Source organism: Bombina bombina, chromosome 1, assembly GCF_027579735.1.
Source record: "Bombina bombina isolate aBomBom1 chromosome 1, aBomBom1.pri, whole genome shotgun sequence".
NCBI lineage: Eukaryota > Metazoa > Chordata > Amphibia > Anura > Bombinatoridae > Bombina > Bombina bombina.
Window position 1 is genome coordinate 425,759,938 of NC_069499.1, and position 15,258 is coordinate 425,775,195.

Here is a 15,258-nt window from a genome sequence, read left to right on the forward strand (position 1 = left end):
CTGTAGCATAAAACTCATAACTAAAGTGCTAAAAGGTACACTAACACCCATAAACTACCTATTAACCCCTAAACCGAGGCCCTCCCACATCGCAAACACTAAAATTATTAACCCCTAATCTGCCCTAAGTCTAACCCTAACACCCCCTAACTTAAATATAATTAAAATAAATCTAAATAAAATCTACTATCATTACCTAAATAATTCCTATTTAAAACTAAATACTTAACTATAAAATAAACCCTAAGCTAGCTACAATATAACTAATAGTTACATTGTAGCTAGCTTAGGTTTTATTTTTATTTCACAGACAAGTTTGTATTTATTTTACTAGGTACACTAGTTATTAAATAGTTATTAACTATTTACTAGGTACCTAGTTGAAATAAATACAAATTTACCTGTAAAATAAATCCTAACCTGTCTTACACTAACACCTAACCTTACACTACAATTAAATCAATTACCTAAATTAAATACAATAACCTAAATTACAAAACCCCCTCACTAAATTACACAAAATAAAAAAAGAAATGATCAGATATTTAAACTAATTACACCTAATCTAATAGCCCTATCAAAATAAAAAAGCCCCCCCCAAAAAATAAAAAAAAACCCTAGCCTAAACTAAACTACCAATAGCCCTTAAAAGGGCCTTTGCGGGGCCAACTAGCCAATCAAATGCAAGCTCAATCCTATTGGCTGATTGGACCAGCCAATAGGATTTTTTCACCTTTAATTCCGATTGGCTGATGTCATTTAAAGGAACCTTCATTCTGGAAGAGTCGTCGTAAGAAGAGGATGCTCCGCGCCGGATGTCTTGAATATGGACCCGCTCCGCGCCGGATTGATGAAGATAGAAGATGCCGTCTGGATGAAGACTTCTGCCCGGTTGGATGAAGACTTCTGCCCAGTTGAATGAAGACTTCTGCCGCTTCGTTGAGGACTTCTACCGGCTTTGTTGAGGATGGATGTCGGGTCTTCAAAAACTGTAAGTGGATTTTTGAGGGTTAGTGTTAGGTTTTTTTAAGGGTTTATTGGGTGGGTTTTATTTTTAGATTAGGGTTTGGGCACTTGAAAAAGAGCTAAATGCCCTTTTATGGACAATGCCCATCCAAATGCCCATTTCAGGGCAATGGGGAGCTTAGGTTTTTTTAGTTAGGATTTTATTTGGGGGGTTGGTTTTACTGTTGGGGGGTTGTTTGTATTTTTTTTTACAGGTAAAAGGTCTAATTTCTTTGGGGCAATGCCCCGCAAAAGGCCCTTTTAAGGGCTATTGGTAGTTTAGTTTAGGCTAGGGTTTTTTTTATTTTGGGGGGGCTTTTTTATTTTGATAGGGCTATTAGATTAGGTGTAATTAGTTTAAATATCTGATAATTTCTTTTTTATTTTGTGTAATTTAGTGTTTGCTTGTTTTTTGTAATCTAGGCAATTGTATTTAATTTAGGTAATTGATTTAATTGTAGTGTATGGTTAGGTGTTAGTGTGAGGCAGGTTAGGTTTTATTTTACAGGTAAATTTGTATTTATTTTAGCTAGGTAGTTAGTAAATAGTTAATGACTATTTAGTAACTATTCTACCTAGTTAAAATAAATACAAACTTGCCTGTGAAATAAAAATAAAACCTAAGCTAGATAGAATGTAACTATTAGTTATATTGTAGCTAGCTTAGGGTTTATTTTATAGGTAAGTATTTAGTTTTAAATAGGAATTATTTAGTTATTAAAAGTAGTTTTTTTTAGATTTATTATAATTACATTAAAGTTAGGGGGTGTTAGGGTTAGGGTTAGATTTAGGGTTAGGTTTAGGGGTTAAAAAAATTTAGTATAGTGGCGGCGACGTTGGAGGCGGGAGATTAGGGGTTAATAACATTATGTAGGTGTCAGCAATGTTGGGGGCGGCAGATTAGGGGTTAATAAGTGTACGATTAGGGCTGTTTAGACTCAGGGTTCATGTTAGGGTGTTAGGTATAAACATACATTTTGTTTCCCCATAGGAATCAATGGGGCTGCGTTACAGAGCTTTATGCTGCTTTTTTTCAGGTGTTAGACTTTATTTCAGCCAGCTCTCCCCATTGATGCCTATGGGGAAATCGTGCACGAGCACGTAAAAACAGCTCACCGCAGCTTTCAGTAGCGCTGTTATTGGAGTGCGGTATGGAGCTCAATTTTGCTTTACGCTCACTTCTTGCCTGTTAACGCTGGGTTTCTGTAAACCTGTAATACCAGTGCTGTAGGGAAATGAGCAATGATAATAACGTGCAAGTTATTGCCGCACCCCTCATAACGCAAAACTCGTAATCTAGCCGTTTATTTGAAAAGCAAGAATGTAAGCTTAGGAGCCGGCCCATTTTTGGTTCAGAACCTGGGTTGCGCTTGCTGATTGGTAGCTAAATGTAGCCACCAATCACCAAGAGCTATCCAGGGATCTGAACCAAAAATGGGCCGGCTTCTTAGCTTAGATTCCTGCTTTTTCAAATAAAGATACCAAAAGAACGAAGAGAAATTGATAATAGTAGTAAATTAGAAAGTTGCTTAAAATTGCAATCATTTATTAAAAAATTTGGATTTAGGATCCCTTTTGTCATGGATACCAGGCTGCAATGGTTAAACCCCTACCCCCCATAATCTTCCCCCTATCTAGTCTAGGTGTAAAGTGTTTTTCTGTTAATTGTATGAGTCATCCATTGTCCTTTAGTAAGTCAGGATGTGATTAGAATCTGTTTAACTAACTATTGTCTGATGTTTGTCTCATTGTATAATATTTGTTTTTAGTTGTGTAGTAACTTTGTTGGAAATGTATAAAAGCTGTGTTTTCTGTGCAATAAAGCAGTCTTTATTTCACCTGAATGCTAGTTTGTATGGTCATTTAGGTGGGCTCCTGCTAGAATCTCTTTCCTGGGCTACATAGCAGCCTGTTCCAGGCAAAGGAAGGACCCTCTGGCAGAGCTACTCAGTCGGGGTAGCTGGAGTCTGCCACAGGGTGGGATCCTGAGTACTGGTGCTGTCGGGCATCAGGGGTGGCTACAGGCTGTGGTCACTTGCCAGCTACATAGCTGCAGTCGGCAGGGAGGAAGCAGGACCCGTTTGGCGGAGCTACCCAGTCGGGGTAGCCGGGGTATTCGTCACATTGGTGGCAGCGGTGGGATCTGCTTCTATCACACAGTTTTTGCCGACAGTGGAGATGTGCCACAGTAACCGGTAACAATGTGAACCAAGCTCCTAAGGAGAGCAGAGGAGGCGCTGGCCCAGCTGGACAGTCCTAGTTCGTATTGGACATGCTGGCACAAAGGGACCTTGTCCGCTGATGACTCTGGAGGGAGGCTCTTCAACAAGAGCAGGGCTATCGAGTAACAACCCTCTCCCCTGATGATGAAGATTACTGGCTCCAGTGGCAGTTCCGAGTAACTTGCCTGGGAGGACAGCCCCGGGCGGAATGGCTGTCTGAATTGGATGGACTGGTCCAGGAGGAGATGGTTCTGGATGACAGCTATAGGGCCCTCCGATGGTATGCTATGCAAGTGTGGCCATGGCTGGGTGATGGCGTTCCCACAGAGGGCTTTGGCTACAGCGGCCCTGGATTACTATTTGAACTAATGGCAGAGGACCCAGATTTTGGGAGTCAGGCAGAGTGGAGACTTAAGGACATTTGTGAGTACCGAGGGAGCCTGCTGAGTCTCTCAGGGGTACCCTGGCTGCAAGCCGATTTGGATTTTATATGTGGCAAGGAATTGGAGATGGAACAGAGATACAAAAGACTGATAGATTGCGTTAAACAGCATGCCCCAGAGCCTGCAGGGAGCTATGATACAGCAGTCTGGGAATCGTGGAGGTTGGCCTTAGAGAATTGGCAACAGAGCATAAGAGATGACGAGCTGCTAGATACAGATCAGCAGCCTGGCCCCAAGCTTATAGACTTGGACAAGGGAGCCACCCCAGCAGAAGCGCTGGCCACAGGGCAGAGAGCCCCCGGCCTCTGCCCAGCACCTGTAACAGCTCCAGGAAACCAGGAAGAGGAGGAAGTCGTCCTCCCTCCCCTTACAGAGAACCCCATGCAGGGAGAGATGGATGTCAATAACTCTCCCCAGCAGCAGAACCCCTTCCCGGGAGAGGAGACAGTCGGTCTCTCTCCCCAGCAGCAGAGCCAGGAGCCAGGAGAAGAGACAGTCAGTCTTTCTCCCCAGCGGCAGAGCCATCCCCTGGGAGCGGAGGTAGTCGTCCTCCCTCCCCGTAAGCAGAACCCCTTCCTAGGAGCGGAGACAGTCGGTCTCTCTCCCCAGCAGCAGAGCCATCCCCTGGGAGCGGAGGTAGTCGTCCTCCCTCCCCGTAAGCAGAACCCCTTCCTAGGAGAGGAGACAGTCGGTCTCTCTCCCCAGCGGATGAACCAGGAGCTGGGAGAGGAGTCAGTTGGTCTCTCTCCCCAATGGCACAGCTATCCCCTGGGAGCGGAGGTAGTCGTCCTCCCTCCCCATAAGCAGAACCCCTTCCTAGGAGAGGAGACAGTCGGTCTCTCTCCCCAGCAGCAGAGCCAGGAGCAGGGAGAGGAGACAGTCGGTCTCTCTCCCCAGTGGCAGAGCCATCCCCTGGGAGCAGAGGTAGTCGTCCTCCCTCCCCGTAAGCAGAACCCCTTCCTGGGAGAGGAGACAGTTGGTCTCTCTCCCCAGCGGCAGAGCCAGGAGCCAGGAGAGGAGACAGTCGGTCTCTCTCCCCAGCACCAGATCAATCCTTCGGGAGCGGAGGTAGCCGTCCTCCCTCCCCTTACAGAGAAGCCCTTGCAAGGAGAGACGGGTATCGATATCTCTCCCCAGCGGCCGAATCCCTTTCTGGGAGAGGAGACAGTTGGTCTCTCTCCCCAGCGGCAGCACAGTTTCCCATGGAGAGGAGGTAGCAGACCTCCCTCCCAAGCGGTAGATCTCCTTCTCGGGAGAAGAGACAGACGGACTCTCCCCTCAGTAGCTTGGCAGGGTCTCTACCCTTTTCTTGTCCCGGAGTATTTCTCACAGGGGGCAGGTGTTGCATTGGGCAAGGAGGATAAAAGTGTTTACAGTTGGTGCCACATGTTTGGGCACCCGAGCTTTACCTGCCCCACCAAGGAGCAACCTCCCCCTCTGGTCTGGGGTGGGAATACAGCTGGGAAACCAGAACTAGCTTTGTTTGTGGGTGGGTCACAGAGTGTCACATTGGTGGCAGCGGTGGTTAATTTGCTCTGTAACATTTTCATGGCATTGCTGTGTTTCCAGTATCCTTCATAGTAGTTCTACGAGCTGAGAGGTGAACATTTAGAAAATAGATGCTGCTTCTTTGGTTGTAAAGGAAAGTGACTCTCCACTCATAAATGTTATGATGGGTGGGTACAACTCTTTAAAAACTGAACAGTTTTTTTCTTTTCTCCACTTGATATTAGTTTCATGAATGGGTTCACTGAATATAGGCCAATGTGTGTAATAATGTAATGCCTGTTTGCTCTTTTGGAATCTGCTAAGTTTTAACAAAGGATACCAAGAGAAAGAGGTGTAACATTTAGATAGAAGTAGATTTAATTTATTTTTATTTATGTTAGATCTGAATCATAAAAGTGTTATATTGACTTCTATGTTCTTTTAAGGAGTTATATTTGCTGAGTGATGCTAGTTGCCATCAGTTCTCAAAAGGTATCAGTAGCACTAAATTTCCAAGGCAGATGCCTTTTACACATCCTTTTCTCTGGGTAGATAATAATGAATCCCATCAGTACCCACCACACCTATTATGGAAGGTTATGGCATCCTTTGTTAGCACCACAAATGTTTAGGGTTTTAAAACAACCATAACTTTAATCCAAATTAAACAAAATTAAACTTCAGATAGCTCAAGCAACAAAAAAAAGTACTTTCATAACCCAGCTACTTTGTAGTCTTGGTGCCTTTTATTGAATAGCATATCTAGGTAGGCTCAGGATTGTGCATGTCTCTTGAGCAATATATGGCAGCAGCATCTGCAACAATGTTTGCAACTCTATTATATATTGTAACAAACACTGCTATATAGTGCTCAAGATGAGTGATTGCTCCTGAGCATACCTTGATCTACTGAGAAGTTGTTTAGTTGTTGTTTGACAAAAGCATTTATATTTTATATTTTTAAGGCATAAAAAATACACTATATGTAGCTCTTTCACAGGGAACAGAACATTTTTGAATAAAGTGTTCTTGTAATACATAAAAAAGGTTGCAATGTCTAAGTTGCTCCAATTTCAACATTCCACAATTTCATTAGACCATTACACATAAAAAAAATGTCAGAATATTCTTATTAGTGTAATATGTTATTGTCAGATACTTGCATGGGATGAAGTACTGAAGTTTCTGTCTGTCTTAATAGAAGGTCCAGACTGAGAGCTTTTGACTCCAAGTGCAGTAGCTGATGCAGAACTCTGATATTCACAGTTAGCTGTTACCATGCTGTAAGTTGGAGGAACTAGTGACGACTGTCTCTGCAGGAGTTGGAGAATGGCTTGAATATCAGTGGTCATCTGGGATTCTAACCTGTAAAGAACAGCAGTTATACAAAGTAAATGTCTTTTTACACTGAGCAAGTTCAAGAACAAAGTTAAAGGACCATTAAATACAATAGAATTGCATCAACCACAAATGTACAATAAAAACACAATGCGACAACAATTAATAATAGATTTTGTTCAGATACATTTCAAATATTGTTTCCATTTCCTTGCCCACTATACCATGTGACAGCCATCAGACAATTACTGACTCACATATGTATACACTTTGAACTCTTTCACATGCATCATAGTATTAGCTGCTGCCTCAGAAAATGTCAATATAAAAAGACTGAGCACAAATTGATTTTAAATTGGTAATAAATTCGGAAGCTGTTCAATATTGTATTATCTGAGTTATAAAAGTTTAGTTTTGACTTCAGTGTCCCTTTAATACGTGATATAACATAACTTTCGATGAGTTAGCAGAAGGTACAATCTCCAGATTAGAATTGATTTGTAAATAAAAATAATCATGCATATAAAAAAACCTGATACTTTTGTCTTAAAGGGATAATGTTTTTAAATGTTTCATATTTTACTGTACCATTGCATTATACATTTATTATATATTTCAAATTGTACATGTCCCATGCTCTTTAGAGAGATTGAAACTCATTTACAGCTAACCCTAATTAGCCACAATCACAGGAGATAAAATAAACATACTCCCTGATGCTTAGTACAATGCGCAAAATTTTGCAGTTTGTTAATAAAGTAACACTTTTATTTGCTTGGAAAACATTTATTTATTTCATACAGGTGGTGAGAGTCCATGATCCATTACTCCAGTAGGAGGAGGCAAAGATTCCCAAACCCCAAGAGCTTTATAAAACCCCTCCCACCTCACATGTAACTCAGTCTTTACTTTGCTCAGCTGGAAGTGGTCGAAGAATGAAGATGTGAATTTGATTCTTCAGTGAGCGGGTTTCTCAGTCTATATTGAGGCCCAGGTTTCCCCTTAGAGTACACTACTTTTAAGAGGCACGTATATGGGGTATGGTTTCTGGCATCTTTTTCACCTAATGAGAAATCTGTCACTGACCCTTCATAATTGGTCACAGGGACTTTTCTCTTGCCTCATTCTATGGATCTACAATTATACTCCTAATCCATAACCTCTGCTTATATGTTTCAGTTCTGGTTTGGCTTTCTACTGGTTGTTTGCTGGTGGATTCTAAAGCCTATCTATATAGTAGACATTCTATAGCCTTATTATGGGCATTTATTGTTTATATTTATTGATAAATATGACCCTGGGACAGAATCTATATATTATTCCCCGTGCTGTTTTGTGCACGTCAGGTTTTTGGCACGCTTAGTTTGATTTTCATGCTTCGGCCTTCGAGTCTACGCGCATCAGGATATCCCACATTGGTTTAAGACAATATGGCTTATGTCAACCATCAGGGATAAAATCACAGTTCCATGAATATAAGGGAAGTGTCTAGAATACTCTCATGGGCGGTAATCAATTCCTTGTCTAGTCTCTGTGTTTCATATTCCTAGAGTGAACAACTGAGAAGCAGACTTTCTCAGTCTCCAATCTCTACATCCAGGAGAATGGTCTCTTCACCCGAATGTGTTCAATCAGATTGTGGTTCTCTGGGGTCTCCCAGAGATAGATCTGATGGCTTCTCATTTGAACAACAAACTTCCTAGGTATTTGTGAGGTCTAGAGACCCTCAAGCAGAGTTTGTGGATGTTCCTTGGTCATTTTAGCTTGCTTATCTGTTTCTTCCTCTGGTACTTCTTCCCAGAATGATCTCCAAGATAAGCCTAGAGAAATCTTCAGTAATCCTGATTGCCCCAGCTTGGCCTCACAGTATTTGGTATTCAGATCTAGTTCAGATATCCAGCTGTTCTCCTTGGCCTCTTTCTCAGTGGTTAGACCTTCTGTATCAAAGTCTGTTTATTCATCCAGATCTCAAGTGTCTGAACTTGATGGCATAGAAATTGAACGGTTAGTCCTTAGACATAGAGGTTTCTCAAAATTCAGTGATTGAAACCCTAATTCAGGCTTGTAACCCTGTAAATAAGAAAATCTATCATAATGTCTGGAAGGCCTTTGTTTCTTTGTGTATAGATCATGTTTTTTCCTGGCATTCTATCTTACAAGATAGTCTAGCTAAGGGCCTATCTGCCAGTTCTCTGAAGGAGAAGATTTCTGCTCTCTCAGTTTTGTTTCATAGAAAGATTGCTATTCTTCCTGATATTCATGGCTTTGTTCAGGTTTTGACCCATATTAAGCCTGTAATCAAGCAAGTTTCTCCTCCATTGAATCTTAACTTGGCGTTAAGGGTTTTGCAGTCTTCTCCTTTTAAAGCCATGCATAAGGTGGATATTAAACTGCTTTCTTGGAAAGTTTTATTTCTTTTGGCTATCTTTTCTGCAAGAAGAGCTTCAGCCTCCACCGCAATGGGTTTCTGCTCATTATACTAGGTCAGTTGCCACTTCTTGGGCTTTCAAGAATGAGGCTTCAGTTGATCAAATTTGCAAGGCAGCTACACAGTCTTTTCTGCATATTTTTACTAAATTTTAACCATTTCAATGTTTTTGCTTCTTTTGAGGCAGCATTTGGTAGGTAGGTCATTCAGGCAGTTGACACAGCATAATTGTTTCTTGCCTGATTTATTTTTAAGTGTATTTAATAATAATAAAAATTATATATATTTATATATATATATATATATATATATATATATATATATATATATATATATATATATATATATATATATACTGTATATATAGTGGGTATTAAAAAGAATCAGCCCCTCACATGTTGTTGCTTTGCAGCCTGAAATAAAGACAGACACAGTTTTTGTTTATCCAGTTGTAATAACTCAGTGCAACTTATAACATCCAAGTGTAAGATATAACACCAACATTTCAGGGAAAAATAAAGACAATTCAAAAACAGAATCACTGAGTTGAAAAAAGGATCACCCCCTTGTGTCAGTATTTTCTTGAAACACCTTTTGCTTTAATTACAGCCTTTAGTCTGTTGGGATATGCCTCTACTAACTTTGCAGAACTGCTCCAGTTCAATTACATTTGATAGTGACTGTTTGTGGGCTGTAGTCTTCAAGTCATGCCACAGATATTCAAAGGGGTTTAAGTCTGGGCTCTGACTAGGCCATGCAAGGACATTCACCTTTTTCTCCTTCCACCACTGTGTGGTCATTTTTGCTGTGTGCTTTGGGTTATTGTCATGTTGGAAGGTAAACCTTCTTCCCATTGACAACTTCCTGGCAGAGGGCAGCAGATTTTCCTAAAAAATTGACAGTATTTTGCCCCATCCATTATTCCTTCTATCCTGACATGTGCTCCAGTGCCTGCTGCAGAGAAACACCCCCATAATAGGATATTACCACCTCCATGCTTTACTGTAGGTATGGTGTTATTTGGATGGTGAGCTGTATTGGATTTCCTCCAGACATATTGTTTGTTGTTGAGGTCAAATAATTACATTTGAGTCTCATCTGACCATAACACCTTTTTCCATGTGGCCTCAGAATCTCCTAGGTGTGTTATGGCAAAGCTCAGTCGTGACTGCATGTGGCCTTTCTTGAGGAATGACTTTTTTCTTGTAACCCTCTCATACAAGTCACATTTGTGGAGAATTTGTGATATTGTTTTCACATGCACACAATGACCACTGTTTGTCATAAATTCCTGCAACTGTGTCAGAGTTGATGTGGGCCTCTTGGTAGCCTCTCTGACCAGTTTCCTCCTGGCTCTTTCATCCGGTTTGGAGTGACGACCTGATCTAGAAAGGTTCTGTGTTGTACCAAATACTTTCCACTTCTTAATAATATACATCACTGTGCTTCCAGGCATTGATAAAGTTTTTGATATTTTCTTGTATCCATCTCCTGACTTGTGCCTGGACTGAGATGCTCCATGAAAGCTTTTTACATGCTGAGCTAATCAATATTCCCACAGCTGATCACAGTTAAAGGTCAAATGGCTTTGTGTGTGCCATTGAGAAAGTGATTAGCTACACCTGATTGAGTTTACAAGTAATTTTAGGAGGGGTGATCCTTTTTCCAACTCAGTGATTCTGTTTTTGAATTGTCTTTATTTTTGCCTGACATGTTGGTGTTATATCTTTCACTTGAATGTTATAAGTTGCACTGAGTAATTTCAACTGGATAAACAAATAATGTGTCTGTCTTTATTTCAGGCTGCAAAGCAACAAAATGTGATGATTTTCAAGGGGGGTGATTCTTGTTAATACCCACTGTATAACAGCTATACCATTATCAAAATTCAAAATACCCTCATCTCGCAGTTCTACCTGCAATTTAACTTTCCCTTTAGAAAGAGTTAGACAACACAGTATCTATCATTCTATATAGGTTATTTGATCCCTGCATATTTGCATACAGGCCAAGCGAGTAGAATGAGTCTTCTAGTAGTGGTGATAATGGCAATGGTATAGTTGAAATTTTATTTGTTCTAGCTAGTAGCCTATCTCACTGTTTAAAAGTTTCTTTTGTCAGGTAATATTGATCAATACCTATGACCTAAGTAGCTAGATCATGCTTTAGTTGAACCCATTCCTTGTTATGTGCATTTTTGCTCCAATCTGCTATCCTCAATAAAAAGATGGCCATTCTTTATGTTGCTAAATTTAGGACTTCCATTCCTTTTTGATCTTCAGGTCTGCATAGTGTAGTTTTTGCTACTAAACGGATAAGATATAGTCAAATGTATTCATTTATTGTTTTCTGCAGTTTTGTGAGATAAGTGTTGGGTAACGGGATTGGCAGTCTGGAAAAGGTAAAGTATACAATGTAGTTTAGACATCTTTACTGTGTGAATTCTGCCAAGAAAGGTAAGGATTTGTGTCCTGTAACTGTAATGCAACTGTAATTGTATATCCTTTAGTAATGTTTCATAATCACGTAAGTATTGTCGTTTCTTGTCAGGGTAAATGTGAATACCCATTTGAAAACCGTAATCTTGTTCAATTTGGTATAGGGGTGGGTAGGTTTATGCTAATTAATTCCGATTTCGTCATATTAATTTAAGTAAGAGAATTTACCATACATTGTCAGTTCTTACATTAAAGCAGGAAAAGATGTTGCCGTGAAAGTTAAATTGAACAATGCATCATCAGCGTACTGAGCTGTTTTGTAGTCTGCACTAGCCACTGAAAGTTCTCTAATATTTTCATTGTTTCTCACTTTCGCAGCAATAATAGGGAATAATTTAATTTGATCCTAGCTGTGGGGTTATCATAAAGGGAGAATATTCCATTTATAGTTATTTTGCCAATTATGAAACACATTAGGACTTTGCGGAGAAAAGATCTGCATAAAATTGTAGTTCATTGCCTCTGAAGCGAGTTGGCTGTTGTTTGCTGGATAATTCCATTATTTATTCTTTCTCTTTAAACAGTCTGATCTTGATGATTAGATCACATGGTGGTTTAGGGCAAATGGCCCTGTGTGCTCTGTTCCATTCTATTCTTGATGTTTTATCTCCTCTCATATTTACAAATAGAGCAGTTAAGTAAGAAGGTAGGTCTATTTGGGGATCGATTCTGAAATCCCTCTGATTCTGATATTCTGCCTTCTTCCTCTATTTTCTAAATCTTCTAACGCCTCCATGGCTGTCGCCTGTGTCTTTAATTTTGTAGTGAGTTGTTCTAATTACTTCCTGACTGCGTGGCTGTTGTCCTCAATAGCTTCAACTCAGAATCCCAATGTGTAGACTTCTTGTTTGAGGTCAGTTAATTCTTCTCTTATATATTACTTGGAAGGTATATATGATAATAGCAGGTATCTAAAAAAACATTTGTATTATGTGCCTGTACATCTGTTTTAGTAGGGCTCATTAGCATTAGTGTTGCTATTGGAGCTTCTGGTTTTGTTCTAGTGGCTAAAGTAAGAGCTCCCTTGTTTAGGGTGGCTTGTGCGTTATACCATGTCTAAGTCCCTTTTTTAGAACCTGCAACAAAGATCATGGTTGGAGATTTTCTCAATATATATATAAAGGCTATAAGGCTTATTGTGTATGATTTCTGAAGAGGGATGCCAGATTATCTTTGCATACACACAGCCTCATATATTAGAGTATATATGTAGCAGTGGCTGACTATGCTGACAAAATAAAGGATGCAAGGGATTTTATTGCAGTGTTGTATGCTAAATTCCGTAAAGTATTCTATTAGGCCCTCCATATTATTCAATAAGGATCCAGCAGCTATATTGTGTGGGCTTTGCTGTCCGTGACTTTTGTGTAACAGTTATCTCCATCATGTAGGGCGTATAGAGATCTTGGGCTAGATTATATGTGGAGCGCTAAACATCGATTGCGTGCAAGCAATATTAGTGCTCCACTTTGTAATACCAGCGCACGATAATGTGCTGATATAACAAGTAATTTGCAATGTGAAATTGAGCTCCTGTTTGCATTGCTAGGAAGCATTGCCCTCACGAGAGTGCGCTTCCATAGGCTCCTATAGTGAATACAAGTTTGTCCATAGCACTGTATTACTCAAATTTCTTTATTCTCTGTAAATTACAGAGAATAAAGAAATTTGAGTAATACAGTGCTGTGGACAAACTTGTATTCACTATTGGAATTGGGGGAGCCAGGCAGAACCCCTGTCTTCACGTGCACTACACTCGCTGTACTAACAAGCTGCTCCATAGGCTCCTATGGGAGCCTCATTTTTATGCCATCAGATACGGCATCAGAACCTCATGCAATGAAGGGGCTAAGTAGCGCAGCATATATACGGAACCTGCAGAACCTGTTGGCGCTCTACAAATACCTGATAATAATAAATACCTGATAATAATAATATACATATATATTTCCATTGCGGTCTATGGGAACACACAGTTCCCATAGACTGCAATGTAAAGGCACCAACTTTAAAGCCCCAAAACTGCCTAGTGCAATTATTTTTTTATTAAAAAAATTTGTACTTTCTTTTTTTAATAAAAAACTATAATGCCCTCTATTTTGAGGGCATTCTGGGCACTTTTAGAAAATTAACCAGAAATCGGAACTCTGGTTAATTTTCGGAGTGCTAATTGCTACTGCGAGGTTGTGGTAGCAATAACCAGCCACTTGCGGGGGCGTGATAATTTAGTACTCCACTTGTAATCTAGCCACTTGTGTGTTAAGCCACGTCAGGGATTCTGATCACCTCTTCCAGGCCTACTCCTGTCTAGGGTGCGGATGCACCGGCCGTAAGTTGCAGATATAGGACTGTTGCTTATGCATATTTTACATTCCAATGTTTGTCACATAAATATACAGGTATATGTATATAGATATATAAAGAAATATGTATTTACAATTAAAATAAAAATGTCCTATATGTGAAGAATATTGGAATGGGAAATATGAATAACTCCTTAGCGATAAGTCTTAGGTTTTTTTCTTCTGCAGTCTATAAATAAAGTCTATGAGTCACCATATCCAAGGTCCTGAAGTTAGAACGTCAGGTTTCACCCGCACACAAAACTTTTACTTTTAATTGTAATACGTGTGCAAAAAGATTACTTCTAGCGAAGTGCTAAATAGTGCGCCAGTTGTAATCTAGCCCAAAATCGTATTATTGAAGCTAGTATGTTGGAAATAAAGAGTTGTAGTATTCACTCAAAAGGTAAAAAAAGAATACACAGAAAGCCATTAAACTTGGTTTTGAGGAGACAGTAAAGTCAAAATTAAACTTAAAGGGACATCAATGCCAATTTTTTTCTTTTGTGATTTAGAAAGAGCATGTCATTTTAAACAACTTTCTAATGTACTTCTATTATCTAATTTGCTTCATTCTCTTGATATTACTTGCTGACAAGCATATCTAGATATGCTCAGCAGCTGCTGATTGGTTGCTGCACCTAGAGGCCTTGTGTGATTGGCTCACACATGTGCATTGCTATTTCTTCAACAAAGGATATCTAAAGAATTGAGCAAATTAGATAATAGAAGTAAATTGGAAAGTTGTTTAAAATTGCATGCCCTATCTGAATCATGAAAGTTTAATTTTGACTAGACTGTCCCTTTAAATAGATTAAATAGACTGAGCATACATTTTCAAACAACTTTCCAATTTACTTCAATTATGATTTTTACTTAGTTCTCTTATTACTTGGTATCCTTTATGTCTTTAGCCATCTACCAGCAGTGTTTGGTTATAGCAATGTTATACATAGTTGCAAACACTGCTACTTTAGATAGCTATAGACATCTTCACTCTCCTAGGAGATGCCAAGTTTTCTTATAATAATTAGTTAAGTACAATGTGTTATCACAAGCATAAGAATGACTTGCAACATCAGAATTCTGCTTTCCAAAATAATTTATCCCAACTATCTCTTTTAAAATGATATTTAGTAAACTACCCTTTTAAAGCATTTAATTTTTCAATCATTTACAGTTAATCACATCATGTCATTTATTGTCTAGGTCTATATTAAACTAGTTGTGATCATGCATATTTAGTTTGACATTAACGACTATTTACATATTATATACACTAAAGTAAAACTCACAATAATGGTGATCTTGTATGGGTTGTTCAGTGTTAATAACTACTTATTTGTCTAGTTGACAGACTAAAACCATTAGAGTGACTGTGATGTGGTATAGTTGATACCTTGATAAAATAGAAAGACAACGACATAAAGCAAAGTTCCTATTTCTTTTTAATCATTCTGGACATGTTTAATTTCTTTTTTTTTATTAGTGTTT

General features: G+C 39.3%; 1 protein-coding gene across 1 annotated transcript in view; it reads right to left on the reverse strand.

Moving 5' to 3' along the window:
- The window catches only part of KCNH7 (potassium voltage-gated channel subfamily H member 7), a 1,107,705-nt gene that overhangs the window by 36,882 nt on the left and 1,055,565 nt on the right, over positions 1-15,258 (reverse strand). Inside the window, exon 15 of the mRNA XM_053698381.1 lies at positions 6,322-6,523. Coding sequence (XP_053554356.1) covers positions 6,322-6,523 — 202 coding nt within the window. The remainder of the gene's footprint in view (positions 1-6,321; positions 6,524-15,258) is intronic.